Genomic DNA, 15,251 nt, shown 5'->3' with positions numbered 1-15,251 from the left:
CATTTCTTTTAATGCAGCATTTAGCACTTGTGAATATGAAAATATTTGGACTTTTCAGGTTAAACCTGAAGCTATTTTTTCTTCTTCTTCTTATTCTTCTTCTTTTTTTCTCCAAGTTTGTTTGAGTCACTCTCAGCTGTGGAAGCTTGTTTCCACCACTAAATAAAAAAAAAATATAAAAAAGGTGATTGCGACTTTTTATCTTAGAATTGCAAGATTTAAACTTGCATTTACGAGTTATAAAGTCATAATTGCATGATATAATGTTGTGATTCGGACTTTTTTTTTTTTTTCTCAGAATTGCGAGATTTAAACTTGCAATTGCGTCTTATAAAGTCAGAATTGCATGATATAAACTTGCAGTTCTGAGAAAAAGGTCAGAACTGTGAGATAAAAAGTCACAATTACCTATATATATAACAAGCTTCCATACTCAGCAGTAACAACAAAATGGACTCATAAATGAAGAAAAAAAAAAAAAAAAAGAAGCAATTTCACAATTGTTTCCACGTCTGCACTGAAATATTATTAGATATGGTTCATTATAAATGCTGTGAAAGGGTTTACTTAGAAGCAGGTCTGTAATTTTATTTTTTATGCATAATTTTGTGTTCATTTTCAGTGAAGGACAGTTAATTTTTTTAATTTTATATATATATATATATATATATATATATATATATATATATATATATATATATATATATATATATATATATATATATCTTTTTTTGTTGTTGTTGTTGTTTACCCTAATATTAGTTGGCAGCAGGAAGTTGATTCCAGAACTGACAAGTATTATTTGCATGTTAACCTAGTTAGTTAATTCAATCCATAATGTCCATATTCTGTATTGCCTCTCTCTATAATAACCATTTCTTTGTCATTTGTGTTTTTTCATTATCAAATAGCAGTTTGACACTAGGCCACATGGTCAGGGCTTGCCGGTGCACATTTGAAATTTATTTCAGTCTATATGAAGCATCTCCCTGATTACACTTGATCACATTATTAAAATCCATGCTTCAAAATTACACTTTTAGAAAATTATACTTGGTGAGCAGCTATGAGCCCACAGTCATGTGAACATCCCTCCTGCATTGAGAGACAGTATTATCAGCTCTATGCGACTGTATTCTACTCAAATTAGATTTTTTTTTTCACTTGTAATGTATAATATCTCTTCAATCAGTAGAGCAGTGAGCATCTTGCATCATTGAATGTGTTATTTGTACTTTACACTGCAGCAGCATGTGTTCAGCAAGTCTTTCAGGTAGTTTGATCACAAATTTGGTTGATTGCAAATGTGATTAGATGCATAGTGCTTGACCATTTAGATAGATTAAAGAGATACTTCACAAAAGAAGTACAATTTTGTGATTGTTTATTCTACCTCATGTTGTTCTAGACTGTCTTTCTTTTGCAGGACACAAAAGAAGATTTTGTGAAGAGTGTTTTTTTCCATACAAGGAAAGTCAGTGCAACGGGGTCCAAACTAGTGCCCACTGACTTTCATTGTATGGACAAAAAAGAGAGATATTTTTCACATAGGAAAGAAAGTAGAAAGCAGAACATGATTTTTGCCCATTATCCCGATTTGGTCTTTGGATCGTGTCTGTTTGGACATCAAAACCCTATGACATGTCATGTGCTTTCTTGCATTGTTGGATTTTTATAATGATCTGAATTTTAATGTTTCAAAGTGTTTTGCTCAGTATAAAAGTTTTATTGTACATGTAAACAGGCACAAAAGCCTATTGAAACATAAATTTTATTAAATTTAATATATTTAATCTCTAGTAAAAATGTTAGTTAAGCTATAAAACATAAAATAATAATAAAAAACATGTTACAAACATGTAAAATGTTATTTCTTTGTAGATTATATAACAACAACAACTTGGAAAACAGACACAACAGAGAAGTTAAGAAGCGTTATATGAGAAAAGAGCACGCTAATATAATAAGCACAGACCTGTAGCGGAATGAAAACATTTGAAGATGGTTTTAAAAAATTGCAAGTCTTTGAAAACGATGCCGTTGTTGTCTCCGTGTGAACTACAAAAACACGAATTTGTGAAAACGGTGACGTCATGTGCATGCGTATATTACGTGTTCAGTCTGTAGATGCGTAGTGTTTTTTAACAAAGTGACATCGCCATCTACTGGCCTGGCAGTCTTTTTAATCGTTTTCGCGAACCCATGTGAACGCGCATCACTTTGACAATGTTATTGTCTGTACGTGAAAGACGCAAAGGGATAACTTTTCAGTTTTTTGCACCCCTGTATCTAGACTCTATGAATTTTATATATTTTTGAAAAACATTGTGTATGTGCATGAAACATAATGTATTTAATGAATGTCTAGATATATTTGAACTTGTTCTTTGAAGTGTTGTTATAAAAACTCAAGGCTGCAATTGTCTCTACAACTCCCAAATATGAGAGCTGGGGACATGTCTTCTTTCTGCGTTTCACTCCCTGATTCATGTTATTGCACTTGACAGAGTTCATTTCCAAGAGGAAACCATCAAACTGCCTGCTCATCGCTGGGGATATTATGGTCAATTTTGATATGAACAGCCTAACTGCAGTGGGAACACATTACATTCGGGAGCCTGGAATGCAGATGCTGATTATATCTATTACAAACATCAATTTCCATCACATTACTCAACTGAATGTTCCCTGTCATGTGCACAACGCTGACATTCCTCCCTACGCTTCTTTGTAGATTTGTTGCTTCATATACTTCAAACCAGAAGCAAAATGTCGTCGGTAGATCCCAAGTTTGATGGATTGGGAACATAATTCCACTCCCAACATGGTTTCCATGCTTCAGTGACCTCCTACAATAGCCGTCCACCTGAGATATGACTTTTACTATATTACATGCAGCAACTGTGACTCTTAATAAGAATATGGATTACTGCATAAATCTGATTTATAGTCACCTGATTATATATTGGCTGACCACATTGTGTAATGTCCACTTCACGTCATATTTCTGCTATTTACACTTTTCTTTTTGCCGTTTAAGCAAATTATTATTGATTCAGAATGTTAGAACTGAGGTTCATCTCATTAAAAAGGCAGCAAACACCATTCATGTCTTCAGCATCGCTCTTTTAATGTATCTCAGTAGTGGATTTCAGTTCTTGTTTCGATAGCTAACCTATAAATGGCTGACTCATAGTTATCTTTCCATATTAGATTATGATATGAGTATTTTAAGATGGAAAAAAAGGAAATTATCTTAAAGCGAAATCTTAATAATTAGCTATATGATTTTCTCACCTGGAAGAGAAAATTGTGTCCAAGACCATCGCAGATGTCCTTACAGCCAAATGGAGTTGCTGTCACTTGCTGATATTGGTTTAATCAATGGCATATATTAAGGTTTGTGATAGAGAATGATGATTCAGGGCAGATTGGAGTTTTTAGCACGAGGAGAGGGCGGCTCACTTTGACCCCGTCAGCTAATGATGGATGAGGGACTGCTGCGATTTCATTGGCCGAGCTCTGAGCCGTTAAGCGATCGCCATCACTGCGGAAAAGCCTGTTCTCTCGCACTTCCTGGATTGAGGAGATATTTTGTTGCAGAGGTGACACAATTACTCCAAAAGAGTTTGAATATAATCTCACCAATTGGTTTAATTCTTTGAACACTTACAACCCAAAATGCTGGGTTAAAAACAACCCAAGCTGGGTTGAAAATGGACAAACCCAACAATTGTGTTGGGTTAAATCTTTGCCCAACCTGCTGGTTAGTTTTATTTAACTCAACTATTTAAAAAAAAAATTCTGTATTGCTTGTTTAAAATGAACCCAAAGTATGTTGGAAATTAACATTTATTAATATGTTTAATAAATAATAATTAAACAATAAACATTTATTAAATTGCTAATTAATAAATGTTCACCTTGTTGCCTCTAGTATTTATGCATCTGAATTTTAATTTACAACCTATTTTGGGTTCATTGTAAGCCAGCCATATAGTCATTTTTGAACAATAGATGGGTTAAATAAACCTGCCCAGCACGTTGGGCAAACTTTTAACCTAACCGCTGGGTTAAAACTGCACAATCGCTGGGTTTGTCCATTTTCAACCCAACGTGGGTTGGTTTCAACCCAGCATTTTTTGAGTGTAGAATACTGTGTAGCTACATTAATTGTAATTCTGTCATTCAGTATAATGTAAGAACATCAATTACATGACGTCAATGAATTAATTTATTGCAATTATTCACATATATCATATATATACTGAGAAAATTAACGTAATTCTAATCCATCTTGCAAATGAGTTTGTCAATCTGTCAGTCAGACAGTGTGTTATAACCATATCTACACTTCCGAGCAAATCTGTTGAATGAACGATTCAATGACTCACTTATGAAGACAGTTGCATGTTTCAAATCAGAATGAATCAGTGATTTTGAGTGAATTGGTTGAATGAATGACTCATTGACTTACTCATTTTGACAGTCAATTGTCATCACCTACTGGCGTAACAATGTAACCTGCAGACAGAGTCATTTCAGAGAATGGTTCAAACAGTGAAAAAGTGCTGATGCAGTAATTTTTAATTGTAGACCAACATATCAGCCAATATATATAGAAACTTGTTTCCGCTACAGAATAAAACAAAAGATAATTGCAACTTTTATCCCATAATTCTGACTTCTTTCCTCAGAATTGTGCGATATAGCCTTGTAATTTGCGAGTTATAAAGTCCAATTCAGAGGGAAAAAAACATAGTTTTTTCTCAGAATTGCGAGATTATATCTCAAAATTCTGACTTTATATCATGCAATTCTGTCTTTATAACCAATTGCGTGTTTATATTACACATTGTGAGAAAAAAAGTCAGAATTGTGAGACAAAAAGTCTCATTTACCTATTTTATTTTTTATTCAGTGGCAGAAACAAGCTGCCATAAATATATCATGATTTTGAGATTATTGTATCTCAAAACTGTGCCCAAGTGACCGGAGGAAGTGGTCATTCTTCCTTCTTTTCTTCATTTTGTGCAAATTAAAGACACCATGAAATCAAAATTGACGATTTTATACAGTACATGCCTGCCTAAACTTTTGGGAGACCTGAAAAGTGCAGATGTCTCATTGAAGCAAATGTGATGAACGGATTTGTTGCACATCAGCGCCCCGGGAGCTTAGGGTTTACCGAGTCAAAAATGATGAGTGTGTGAAATAGTGGGATGGGTGTTAATGTGGTGATCTGTCACTCCATTGATCCTGCTTGAATCCCATATCCTGAAGTTCTGATGTAGGCTTTTCAGCTCTCTAAAGCTAAAGGCTCAGTTTCTGTCGACAGATGCCATTGAAGTATGGAAAGGAATCCCTTAGCGTTAGAAACGATCATGGATTATTGGGTCAATGTAGGCAGGGAGCAAAAGGACACATTCTCATTTTTCATTCTTCGATTTTGAGCACATCAGTCACACTTTTATTGAATGTTTCATTTCAAATACTTTTTGCCTTTAAGCCATGGTAAAGTAAATACTCAAAGCGCTGAAAGTTGAAGGCCAAGATTGTTGAGGCCTTACTGAGTGAATTCTGTAACCTTCTTTATAAAGTAAAAATTCTCGCCAATTGCCATATGTCTGAAAATTGGCTTTGGCGAGTACATAAAACAAAGTTTCACATTTTGTTTTCAGGTGACTTTAGGAATAATTAAGATAAGTGAATAATAAAATGACTCTCTGATAGTTATTTTAGTATTATTTTTTAATAAGAAGAAGTGTGACAGTATTTTTGTATACAGTGTATATTGTAGTTTTTATTAATATTTTGAAGTAACCTATTTTTATCTTTTCAGTTTTCATTTTAGTTTTAGTATTTTCGTTGTGTGCTTTTCCTGATTTGTTATCTATGGTGGCCCAGTAGTGCACAACACAACGGAATTAAAAAAGCAAACATAAGTTCACAACACAACGAAATCGAGCCACAACACAACAAAATAAAGCCACAACACAACGGAAAAAAAAGGCACAACACAACGGAATAAAGCCACAACACAATGAAATAAAGCCGCAACACAATGGAATAAAGCTACAACACAACGGAAATGCTCCCAACCACTAGGGGGCTCTCAGAGCTCGTTAATATTAGTAATCCTTGCCAATGTTCTATAAAGTCGACAGTCTTACAAAGATATCAATACCATGATTCGTTTTAATTATGTAAACATTGTATATCGACATGAAATATTAATTCAAAATCACTTGAGTGCACAATAGCTTCATATTTATACCTGTGAATGATTTGATGCACTACCACGGATGAAGGGAACGCCTGACAATTCCACCAAGTGGTTAAAACATATAATTTGTATTCATTACAATGACTTTGTTTAACATTTAAAAACAGACATGTTCAAATTCCAAAGCTTGTTACTTCCTGTTGGTAAGACTGACAAGCTTTGGAATTTGAACATTTTTAATCATCATTTGTTTTTAAATGTTAAAAGTAATTTTAATGAATACAAATTATACGTTTTAACCACTTGGTGGAATCGTCAGACGTTCCCTTCATCATTCGCCGTGGCAGCACGTCAAATCATTCACAGGTATAAATATGAAGCTATTGTGCACTCAAGTGATTTTGAATTAATATTTCATGTCGATATACAGTGGTTATATACTGTTGAAACTAATAGTGGTATTCATATCACTGCTGACTCTATAAAACATTGGCAAGGAATACTAACAATACCGAGCTCTGAGAGCCCCCTAGTGGTCGGGAGCATTTCCGTTGTGTTGTGGCTCGATTTCGTTGTGTTGTGAACTTATGTTTGCTTTTTTAATTTCGATGTGTTATGCACTACTGGGCCACCGTAGTTATCATAACATTTTTTTCTTTTGTCAAATCAACTTAGATAATTAATGTAGTTCAGATAACAATATTTTGAGTTTCAAATTTTTAATTTCAAAGCAGTTAAAATTTTAAGGCAACCAGGTAACTTACTTTTTTTTTTTTAAGTTAAAGTTAAACTAACAATTATTTTTTACAGCGTGACTATTTCTCACAATGGACATATTGTATACCTCACAATTGCTACTTTATATCTTACAACTGACTATTTCATCTCATAAATAAAGTGTAAAAAAAAAAAAAAAAAAAAAACACTTTCTCACAATTGCCATAATTTATTACCTTAAAAAATAATGATATGAAAAAAGGGCTTTCATATCTAACAGCTTTTTACCATCAGAAGTTTATCTAAGACAAAAAAAGGTTGGAAGTCAGTACTTTATCTGCACTCTTAGTCTTACTTCCAGAAGTTTATCTGCACTTTTAGTCTTACTTCATGCCATTTGTGTTCTGTGTGTTAAGCCCCAGTGAAAAGTTGGCAAATTAAGGTACTTTACAGCCTCAATCTGAGAGAGAGAGAGAGAGAGAGAGAGAGAGAGAGAGAGAGAGAGAGAGAGAGAGAGAGAGAGAGAGAGAGAGAGAGAGAAGTAAAAGGAAAGGGTGGAAAAAAGATTGACATCTTACATTTCCCTCTCTAGTGTGCTTTCTCAGAAACAAATTAACTCCAGCACAGAGGAGACCTCCATCTGTGAGAAACATGGTACTGGACGGCACATTGTTCTCCTCGCCAGATGCTTTTCTCACCTATAGACGTGGCATATTCAATAAGGGAATCTATTCACAATTTGTCCAGCAGAGGTCTTAATCTTCGCTTTGTATACACCATGGCACCGCCGCGTCCTCCGGGACTACCTAACTGTGACAGTGAATGAATTTAGTGGGGAAGGGTGTAATTTGTCCACAGCAATAATATGGAGTGGTTCGCTCTGCAGGCGGCGGGCCGTAATATAGCTCGCTGTAATGTAGAGAAACAGTCGCCCTCCGGGGTTCAATAACTGCTTATTACTCCTGCCTCCACTTCAGAAGCATCACCATCACCATCAGCCCAGTGGTTTCTCACATTATAACTCCAGCACAAATGCTTCTGCTGCGCTATCGACTGGAGTTTCTGTTATTCTCTAGGCCTGTTGAGCAAATACCCAGTTTGTGGTCATGGTTCCACAGGTCTGTGATCTAATAGATGATGTTAGGGAATTGTCCTCGCCAGCTCTCATTTGTCTTCATATAGAGGCGAGAGCGAAGCCAAGCTGGTCAGTGTTCAGCAACAGGTTATGACATCTTGATGAAACTAGCTTCAGAACTTGTTTATATCACTTATTTTGTTATTTTTCCTGTGGATTTATTTACATGTGATGAACGGTATACCACAAACTTCTCAATGAACTGCTAGTGCAAAACAGTTTTAGTGGTCTGATCAATCTCTCTGTCTCTCTTTTTCTCCTCTACAGTGTGTCCTGGCACTGATAACAAGCTCAGCACGCTCTCTGATTTGGACCAGCAGTACAGAACCCTTCGCCAGTTCTACGAGAACTGTGAGGTGGTCATGGGTAATCTGGAGATCACCAGTATTGAACGAAACCGTAACCTGTCTTTCCTCAAGGTGAGTAATTGCAATTAAGATAGATAGATAGATAGATAGATAGATAGATAGATAGATAGATAGATAGATAGATAGATAGATAGATAGATAGATAGATAGATAGATAGATAGATAGATAGATAGCTTTTTCAAGAAATCACGGAAAGATGAGCGAGAAGGAGAAATAGAGCCTACTTCACCTTTCCGCAAGGAGACAGCAAGTGAAGCGGCATCTGAGGCTTCCCATTTCCAGGACCAAATCAGCACAATGCCAAACAATTTTGTCTCATTATAACAGCGGAAACAACTATAAAATACTCCACATTTATGGTCATACACATAAGAGTAATACATCATTCAAACCTGTAAGGGTCTGTTTTTATTTATGTACACATCTACATCTTAAACTAAACATTTTGCTTTTGTAAAATAAAGAAAACAAACAAACAGGATGGCACTTTCTGCCGTCCCAGTTTCCTATTCTTGAAGCTTGTGCACCGTGTCACAAAAATTAATCGAAACTCAGTTTGTAGGCTACTAGCAAGCTCTTGCATGCCATCTGAACTCATGTTTTAGGATGGTGCATAGATTGTCTGTTCTTCTGCATTTTTCCTGTTGTGGTGATTAGCAAACAGCATTGCATTACTGCGTGCCCCCTTTTGGATTGGAGTGTGGATCGCCTGTGACTGGCTGTATTTGTCATCTGACTGTATCCACCGAACCATGACGTCCGTACCGTGAAAAAAAAAAAAAAAAAAAAAAACTTGCTTACCCAAACTTACCCAAATTCACCTTAAAGTTCTACACTCTAAAAAATTGTGGGTTAAAAACAACCCAAGTTGGGTTGAAAATGGGCAGACCCAGCTGTTGGGTTAAATGTTTGCCCAATGTGTGTAGTTTTATTTAACCTAACTATTTAAAATAAAAAAAATAAAAAAATAAAATAAATACTATATGGCTGGCTTAAAATGAACCCAAAATATGCAACAATAATAATCAAAAGGTGAACATTTATTACTAAGCAATTTAATAAATGTTTATTGTTTAATTATTATTCATTAAAATGTTCATTTATTAAACATATTAATAAATGTTAATTTCCATCATATTTTGGGTTCATTTTAAGCAAGCAATGCAGTAATTTTTAAACAATAGTTGAGTTAAATAAAAATACCCAGTAGGTTGGGCAAACTTAGTTTGTTCATTTTCAACCCAACTTGGGTTGTTTTTAACCCAGCACGTTTTAGAGTATAGAAAGGAAGATTTGCATCTTGTGCACCTTTTATTAAAATGACACAAATGAACAAAATATAGTGCATTATTATGTATAACTGACATAAAACTATATAAATATATTAATAGCAAAAGACTATTTTCTCTCAATATGAACACTCTAGTGACATGACATTAGAGAGCAAGCCATCCTGTATTTCTGTATTTCAAAGGCAGTTGAAGCTTTTAGCAGTCTTTTGCATGGGTGCTGCAATTACTGGCTGGTAACACTGATGGTTAAATAGCTCTTTTACATTTGCATTAATGGATGTTACTCTTCACTCTGGTTCCGAACTTGGTATGACTGCAGAAATGGAGCAAAAAGGCTGTACGTGGCTGCCTTTATTTGCACACTAAAACCAGGTGTAATACGTATTCACAGAAAAATCAACAGGCTACTGAGTCTCTGTATAAATGAATGTTTTTTCAAGAAAGTCGTCTCATACTGTTTCTAATGTGTTTTAAGGATGAAAAAAATGTGAATAGGTCAAATAGGAAGAAAAAAAAAAAAAAAGTGTGCAGTTTGAGAGCGGCCTGATGGTGAGAATAATGTTATTCTCCTATGAGACCAAAATGTCTTTTTTGAGAAGCTGCTGGAAAATTTTACACCTGAATTATGACATTGAGAAGTTCTAATAGCCTTTGGAAAATACACAGTGGTGACTTAAAATAAAGTAATAATCTGCAGTACTTTTGTTTTATGGTGGGTAAAGGGTGTTCTTACCCTTTACTGTAAAATCATTGTAGGCGTATTGCTTTTATACAGTATATCAGTGGAAACAGCAATATGATAAAAGGCACAAATGTGCAGAAAATAGTGTAATTTATTCATAACAATAAACAATTGGTAACACTTTAGTTTAGGGTCCAATTCTCACTATTAACTAGTTGATTATTAGCATGCATATTACCAGGATATTGACTGTTTACTAGTACTTATAGTACTTTTCAATTAGCATAATCGGTGCATACATATTTGTCATCTCTTGTTTGATTGGTATGAACCACATTCGAGTCTTCATTAAAAGGTGGCCCAGGTTACGATTTACTGATAATATGTAATCCGTCTTACAGCCTGATATGTTTCATCCAGTTATTATGCGTCTCAAATCCTGTGTGTTTTGTTGAGACTCCCCTCTTATTTCGTCACACCCTACACGAATACTATTAAACGAACAAAGCCATGTTTCAAAGGTCTCTTGTTTACCTGTAGCCCTGATGTTTTCCCATCAATCTACCAGCGTCCAGGATCAGGGTGTGTATCGGCAGGTGGTGTCACTTTGGCCTGTCATGTAGACCCACGGTCCGCTGTCAGGTTTTATCCTGGTCAAGGCCTGAGCGCTCCAGCAGCAGCTAATGATGTTACAGGCTTTGACTGACTCTTCATTAAGGTCTGATCAATCAAGCTGCTGGCTCCCTCCATGCCTGCTTAGTGGGAATACCAGAGCGGCTCAATGTCTGAGCTGCCAGGTCGTGTTAACGTCAGGAACTGCCACAGACAATTGCCTCTTTGCATTTGTTGCTCTGTCACCGCAGTCCATATACATGCAGTACATGAGGGGAGACAGATCTATGCAGAGGCAGAACTTCTCGCAGGTCATTTTGTTCCTCCTTCCTTGTTAAAATCCTTCTCACATTTCAATCTCTGAGTTGAAAAACACATTGCCAGTTTTTTCTACCAGTTTTGGGGTTACCCGTTGTGGGAATTTACAGTTTCTACAGTATAAAAATCCTTATGTCTATGGAATGTCTCTATAAAACATGAAAACCCAACATGAGCATGAGGATGTCCCTAGATATTACTATAATAAAGTAACCTCTCCACACATAATACATGCATACATACATGCATACATACATAAAATACAGTTTTGGATGTGTAGCATGCTGCAGGACACTGTCACCCACTCATTTTAAATAAACCACTTATATCCAATAAATCAGTTTTAAGTAATATGCAATGTATCATGCATTTTATATTATATTTTATGCACTTTATTTTGTTTACACATTCCATGCGCTGCACATTTGTTGCATATGCTTATTGAATGGACATTTACGTCTATGGTTTTGAATGCAATGCATTTTGGGTGATGAGGCATTTCAGCAGCCAGAGAGAGTTACTCACAGTGACAGCACAGCCAGCCAGTGACTGACTCAACACAGAGAGAAAGTGACACAGACTGGAGAAGTGGGCAGCTTGTAAACAGACACTGTACACAAATGAACCCATCTGTGTTACAGAGCTCTCTCTGTCTAGATTCCCTTTCAGCAGAAGTACAAGAGTCAAGAAAACTTCTCCATTATAGGAAAAAAACTATAAAAAAAAACTATGCAGGGCTTTAGCCACAAATGTCTAGAAATGATGATGCCTTTAACAGTGGATTTACTGTTTTAAGCTGACACAACTAGTGCAATGACATCCAGACATTTTATGTGTCCAAAAGTCCATACAGAATGTGGTTAAACTTTATAGATTAGGGAGACCTCTCCATCTTATGAACTCCTTCAGTCATTTGTGAATACTGAGTGTTTTGATATTCCTATTTCTAGTATTATTTCAAAGCAGCTCTCATCTTGGAAATATCTCTAGTGCTCAGCACACCCTTAACGCAAAGTGGGTTTAGGCTTATTTAAAAAGCAGTGTAAGAGTTGGTATTACTTTTAATTTAGTTGCAAGAGGATAGATCAAAAGTTTTATATTTTGTAGTTCCTGATGACAAAATTAATCAAAAAGCTATGCAAAATATACAGTTATTGCAATTATTATGAAAATGTCAGACTATGAGATGTTTATAACATTATCACAGAGTACATAAAATGCATATACATATCAGTTTTTACCCTATATCTCACAATAATGTCTTAGTAAGATGATATTAAATGCTTAAGTTTATGATCAAAGAATGTAGTTTTTAGAATACATATAATGCAATACAATGAAGATTGAGACATGAACAAATAAACCTTCCTCAAAAGCCTGGTGATCATATTTGATACACTTTAACATGATTTTTTCATGATGTATAGATAATCAAGCAAGCATAAGTTGATTCAGTCCAGTAAATATTCATCTTGAAATATTAATAACAATATAAAAAGTTATTATTATGTTTATTTAATAAAAATCTTTAAAGATTTCACAGCAAAAACACACATGACCTGGATGGGAACGTGTTTAGGATTATTATACTAAAAGGCCTTTTACTTGCTAAAAAAGTATGAACTATAAATTAGAGGTCAGAATTAATGTTGAAGATTGTGTGGTTTTTCAGCAAAGATTTGATCATGATGATATTATACAGTAGGAGCCTAGTGTATGAAAATATGATACAGTATAATATATAATAATAATAATAATAATAATAATAATAATAATAATAATAATAATAATAATATATTATTTATTTATTTATTTATTTATTTATTTATTTATTTATTTATTTATTTATTTATTTATTTATTTATTTATTTATTTATTTATTTATTTATTTATTTATTTATTTATTTATTTATTTATTTATTTATTTATTTATTTATTTATTTTTCCCAGGAGCTACTATCTTCCTACACTTTTGTTTCCTTGTGTTTCCTCTTAGGGAATGAGTTTAATAAATCTGGCTCTGCGATTACTTTACTAAAACGCTCTGCTTACCCATTTCCCTCTTATGCTCCATGAAATCCACTTGCTTTCCGTTTTAATTAGGATGTAATCAGAAACTGGGCCTGTCATTAATCAAAGCTGCCCAAATGAGAGGGGATTGTCCAGCTCACTAGCCTCATTACAGGTTTGTGTGTGTGTGTGTGTGTGTGCTCTACTAATATTTCAAAGTTGAAGCCTTTTGCAATCCTAGACACCAGTAATTCAGTCCCTTTGGTTTTCCTGAAATCAGTTTTTTAATTAGTCTTTCTGATGGTTACATTGTTATGCCAGTAGGTGGCGGGAAGGGAATGTCTGTATGAGTGAGTCATTCAATCGTTTCCTCAACCAATTCGTTCAGAAACACTGATTTGCGCAACATTTGATTCTTCATCTTGAACTTTTTCTGCTTCCGCAGCAGTAAGAACCTCGGTGCAAAATATCAACATGTTCTCCAGCCAATAAGCCTATATAGGTCGTTTGTCACTTCCCTGAAATACAACACATAGGAGGGTTTACTAAACTTGCACCCCTATCGACGACAGGACACTTTCATTTTAATGCATTGTTCCCTTTTATCTGTGTCATATTTCGGGTTTCGCGTAGCTCAATTGGCAGAGCAATATATAACAATATGCGATCATGTGATCATGCGATTGTGGGTTCGATCCCAGGGAATGCATGTGCTCATAAAGAGTATATGCATTATAAATCACTAAGGGTAGGTTTAGGAGTGGGGTGGGTTTAGTCGTTAATAAAAAAATAAATAAATAAAAAAAAAATAAAGAGTTTTGCTAAATGGAAATAGGACAAATGGTATTTAATGGCATTTAAATGAATTTTGATTGGTAATGCCAGCCATACGTCATTTTATGATGACAGACGTAACACGACACTGTCATTATTTTTTATGCTAGCTAGAGGGCGCTTGACTTTAAAACGTAAATATAGATCGTAATAAGGTGAAAAACAATCTATAGCAATCTATAGTCAGTAGCAGAATCCAGACAAGCCAGCCATACTTTTTTTTTTTTTTTTTTTTTTGCATTAACTAATTGGGAACTTACGGTATGGCTGCTTGGAATGGTCAAAATGGATTTAAAGAGTTTTTCTTTATACTTTTGCTGATATTTTCAATGGATTCAAAATATTAGAAAATGTGGTAACACTTTACATTAAGGTTCCCTTTGTAAAGGGTTTATAAAGGTGTTTGTTAATGAGTAATAAGTCATTTACAAATGCATTATAAATCATTAATAATGCAGTTATAACTGCATGAATAAAAAGGCGACTTTAATGCAATACCTGCCAAATAGTGAGCCGTTTTTAACTCACATGTTATAAATGCTTAATAAATGTATTTATTAACATATTTAACTCAAAACCAGATTTCTGGTTTATTTTATGATGCAGCAAAAATTGACTATCATAATTAGACTGAAGGTTGTTGTATTTGTGCTTTCTTATTAATATCTCATGACTGCCACTTGTCTTACTATGTTGCTTACCAGAAGTTTTTGTCTTACCCATGATACTCTCCAAAAAGGTCATGATGCCTCTCCACAGCAGTGTATAAAAACAAAATTATTGTTTTTTTAAAGACAAAATTCCAACTTTATTTTGAAAATAAAACAAAAGATAATAACCATAACTTGATTAGATATTAAAGTCTGCGTGAACCGGAAGTTGCAAACGACTCTTCTCCAGTGTTGTGACGTATTTCCAAGTGAAACAGAATATTGAATAGAGGGCAGAGTTTTACTTTAGTGCTCCTCCTTTCCATCTCTCGCACTCCTCCTCTCCATATCTCACTCATAGCAGACGAACGGTTGCAGAAGAGTGCTTTACACGTTTTCAACCCAA

The 15,251-nt window shown here is 34.7% G+C and overlaps 1 protein-coding gene across 1 annotated transcript in view; it reads left to right on the top strand.

Annotated features, from left to right (window-relative positions):
* The window catches only part of erbb4a (erb-b2 receptor tyrosine kinase 4a), a 204,128-nt gene that overhangs the window by 108,072 nt on the left and 80,805 nt on the right, over positions 1 to 15,251 (top strand). The window contains exon 2 of the mRNA XM_067402388.1: positions 8,346 to 8,497. Coding sequence (XP_067258489.1) covers positions 8,346 to 8,497 — 152 coding nt within the window. The remainder of the gene's footprint in view (positions 1 to 8,345; positions 8,498 to 15,251) is intronic.

This window comes from Chanodichthys erythropterus, chromosome 12 (assembly GCF_024489055.1).
Source record: "Chanodichthys erythropterus isolate Z2021 chromosome 12, ASM2448905v1, whole genome shotgun sequence".
In the NCBI taxonomy this organism is placed as follows: domain Eukaryota; kingdom Metazoa; phylum Chordata; class Actinopteri; order Cypriniformes; family Xenocyprididae; genus Chanodichthys; species Chanodichthys erythropterus.
Note: the sequence above shows the minus strand (reverse complement) of the source record. Positions and strands in the feature narration are given on the sequence as shown.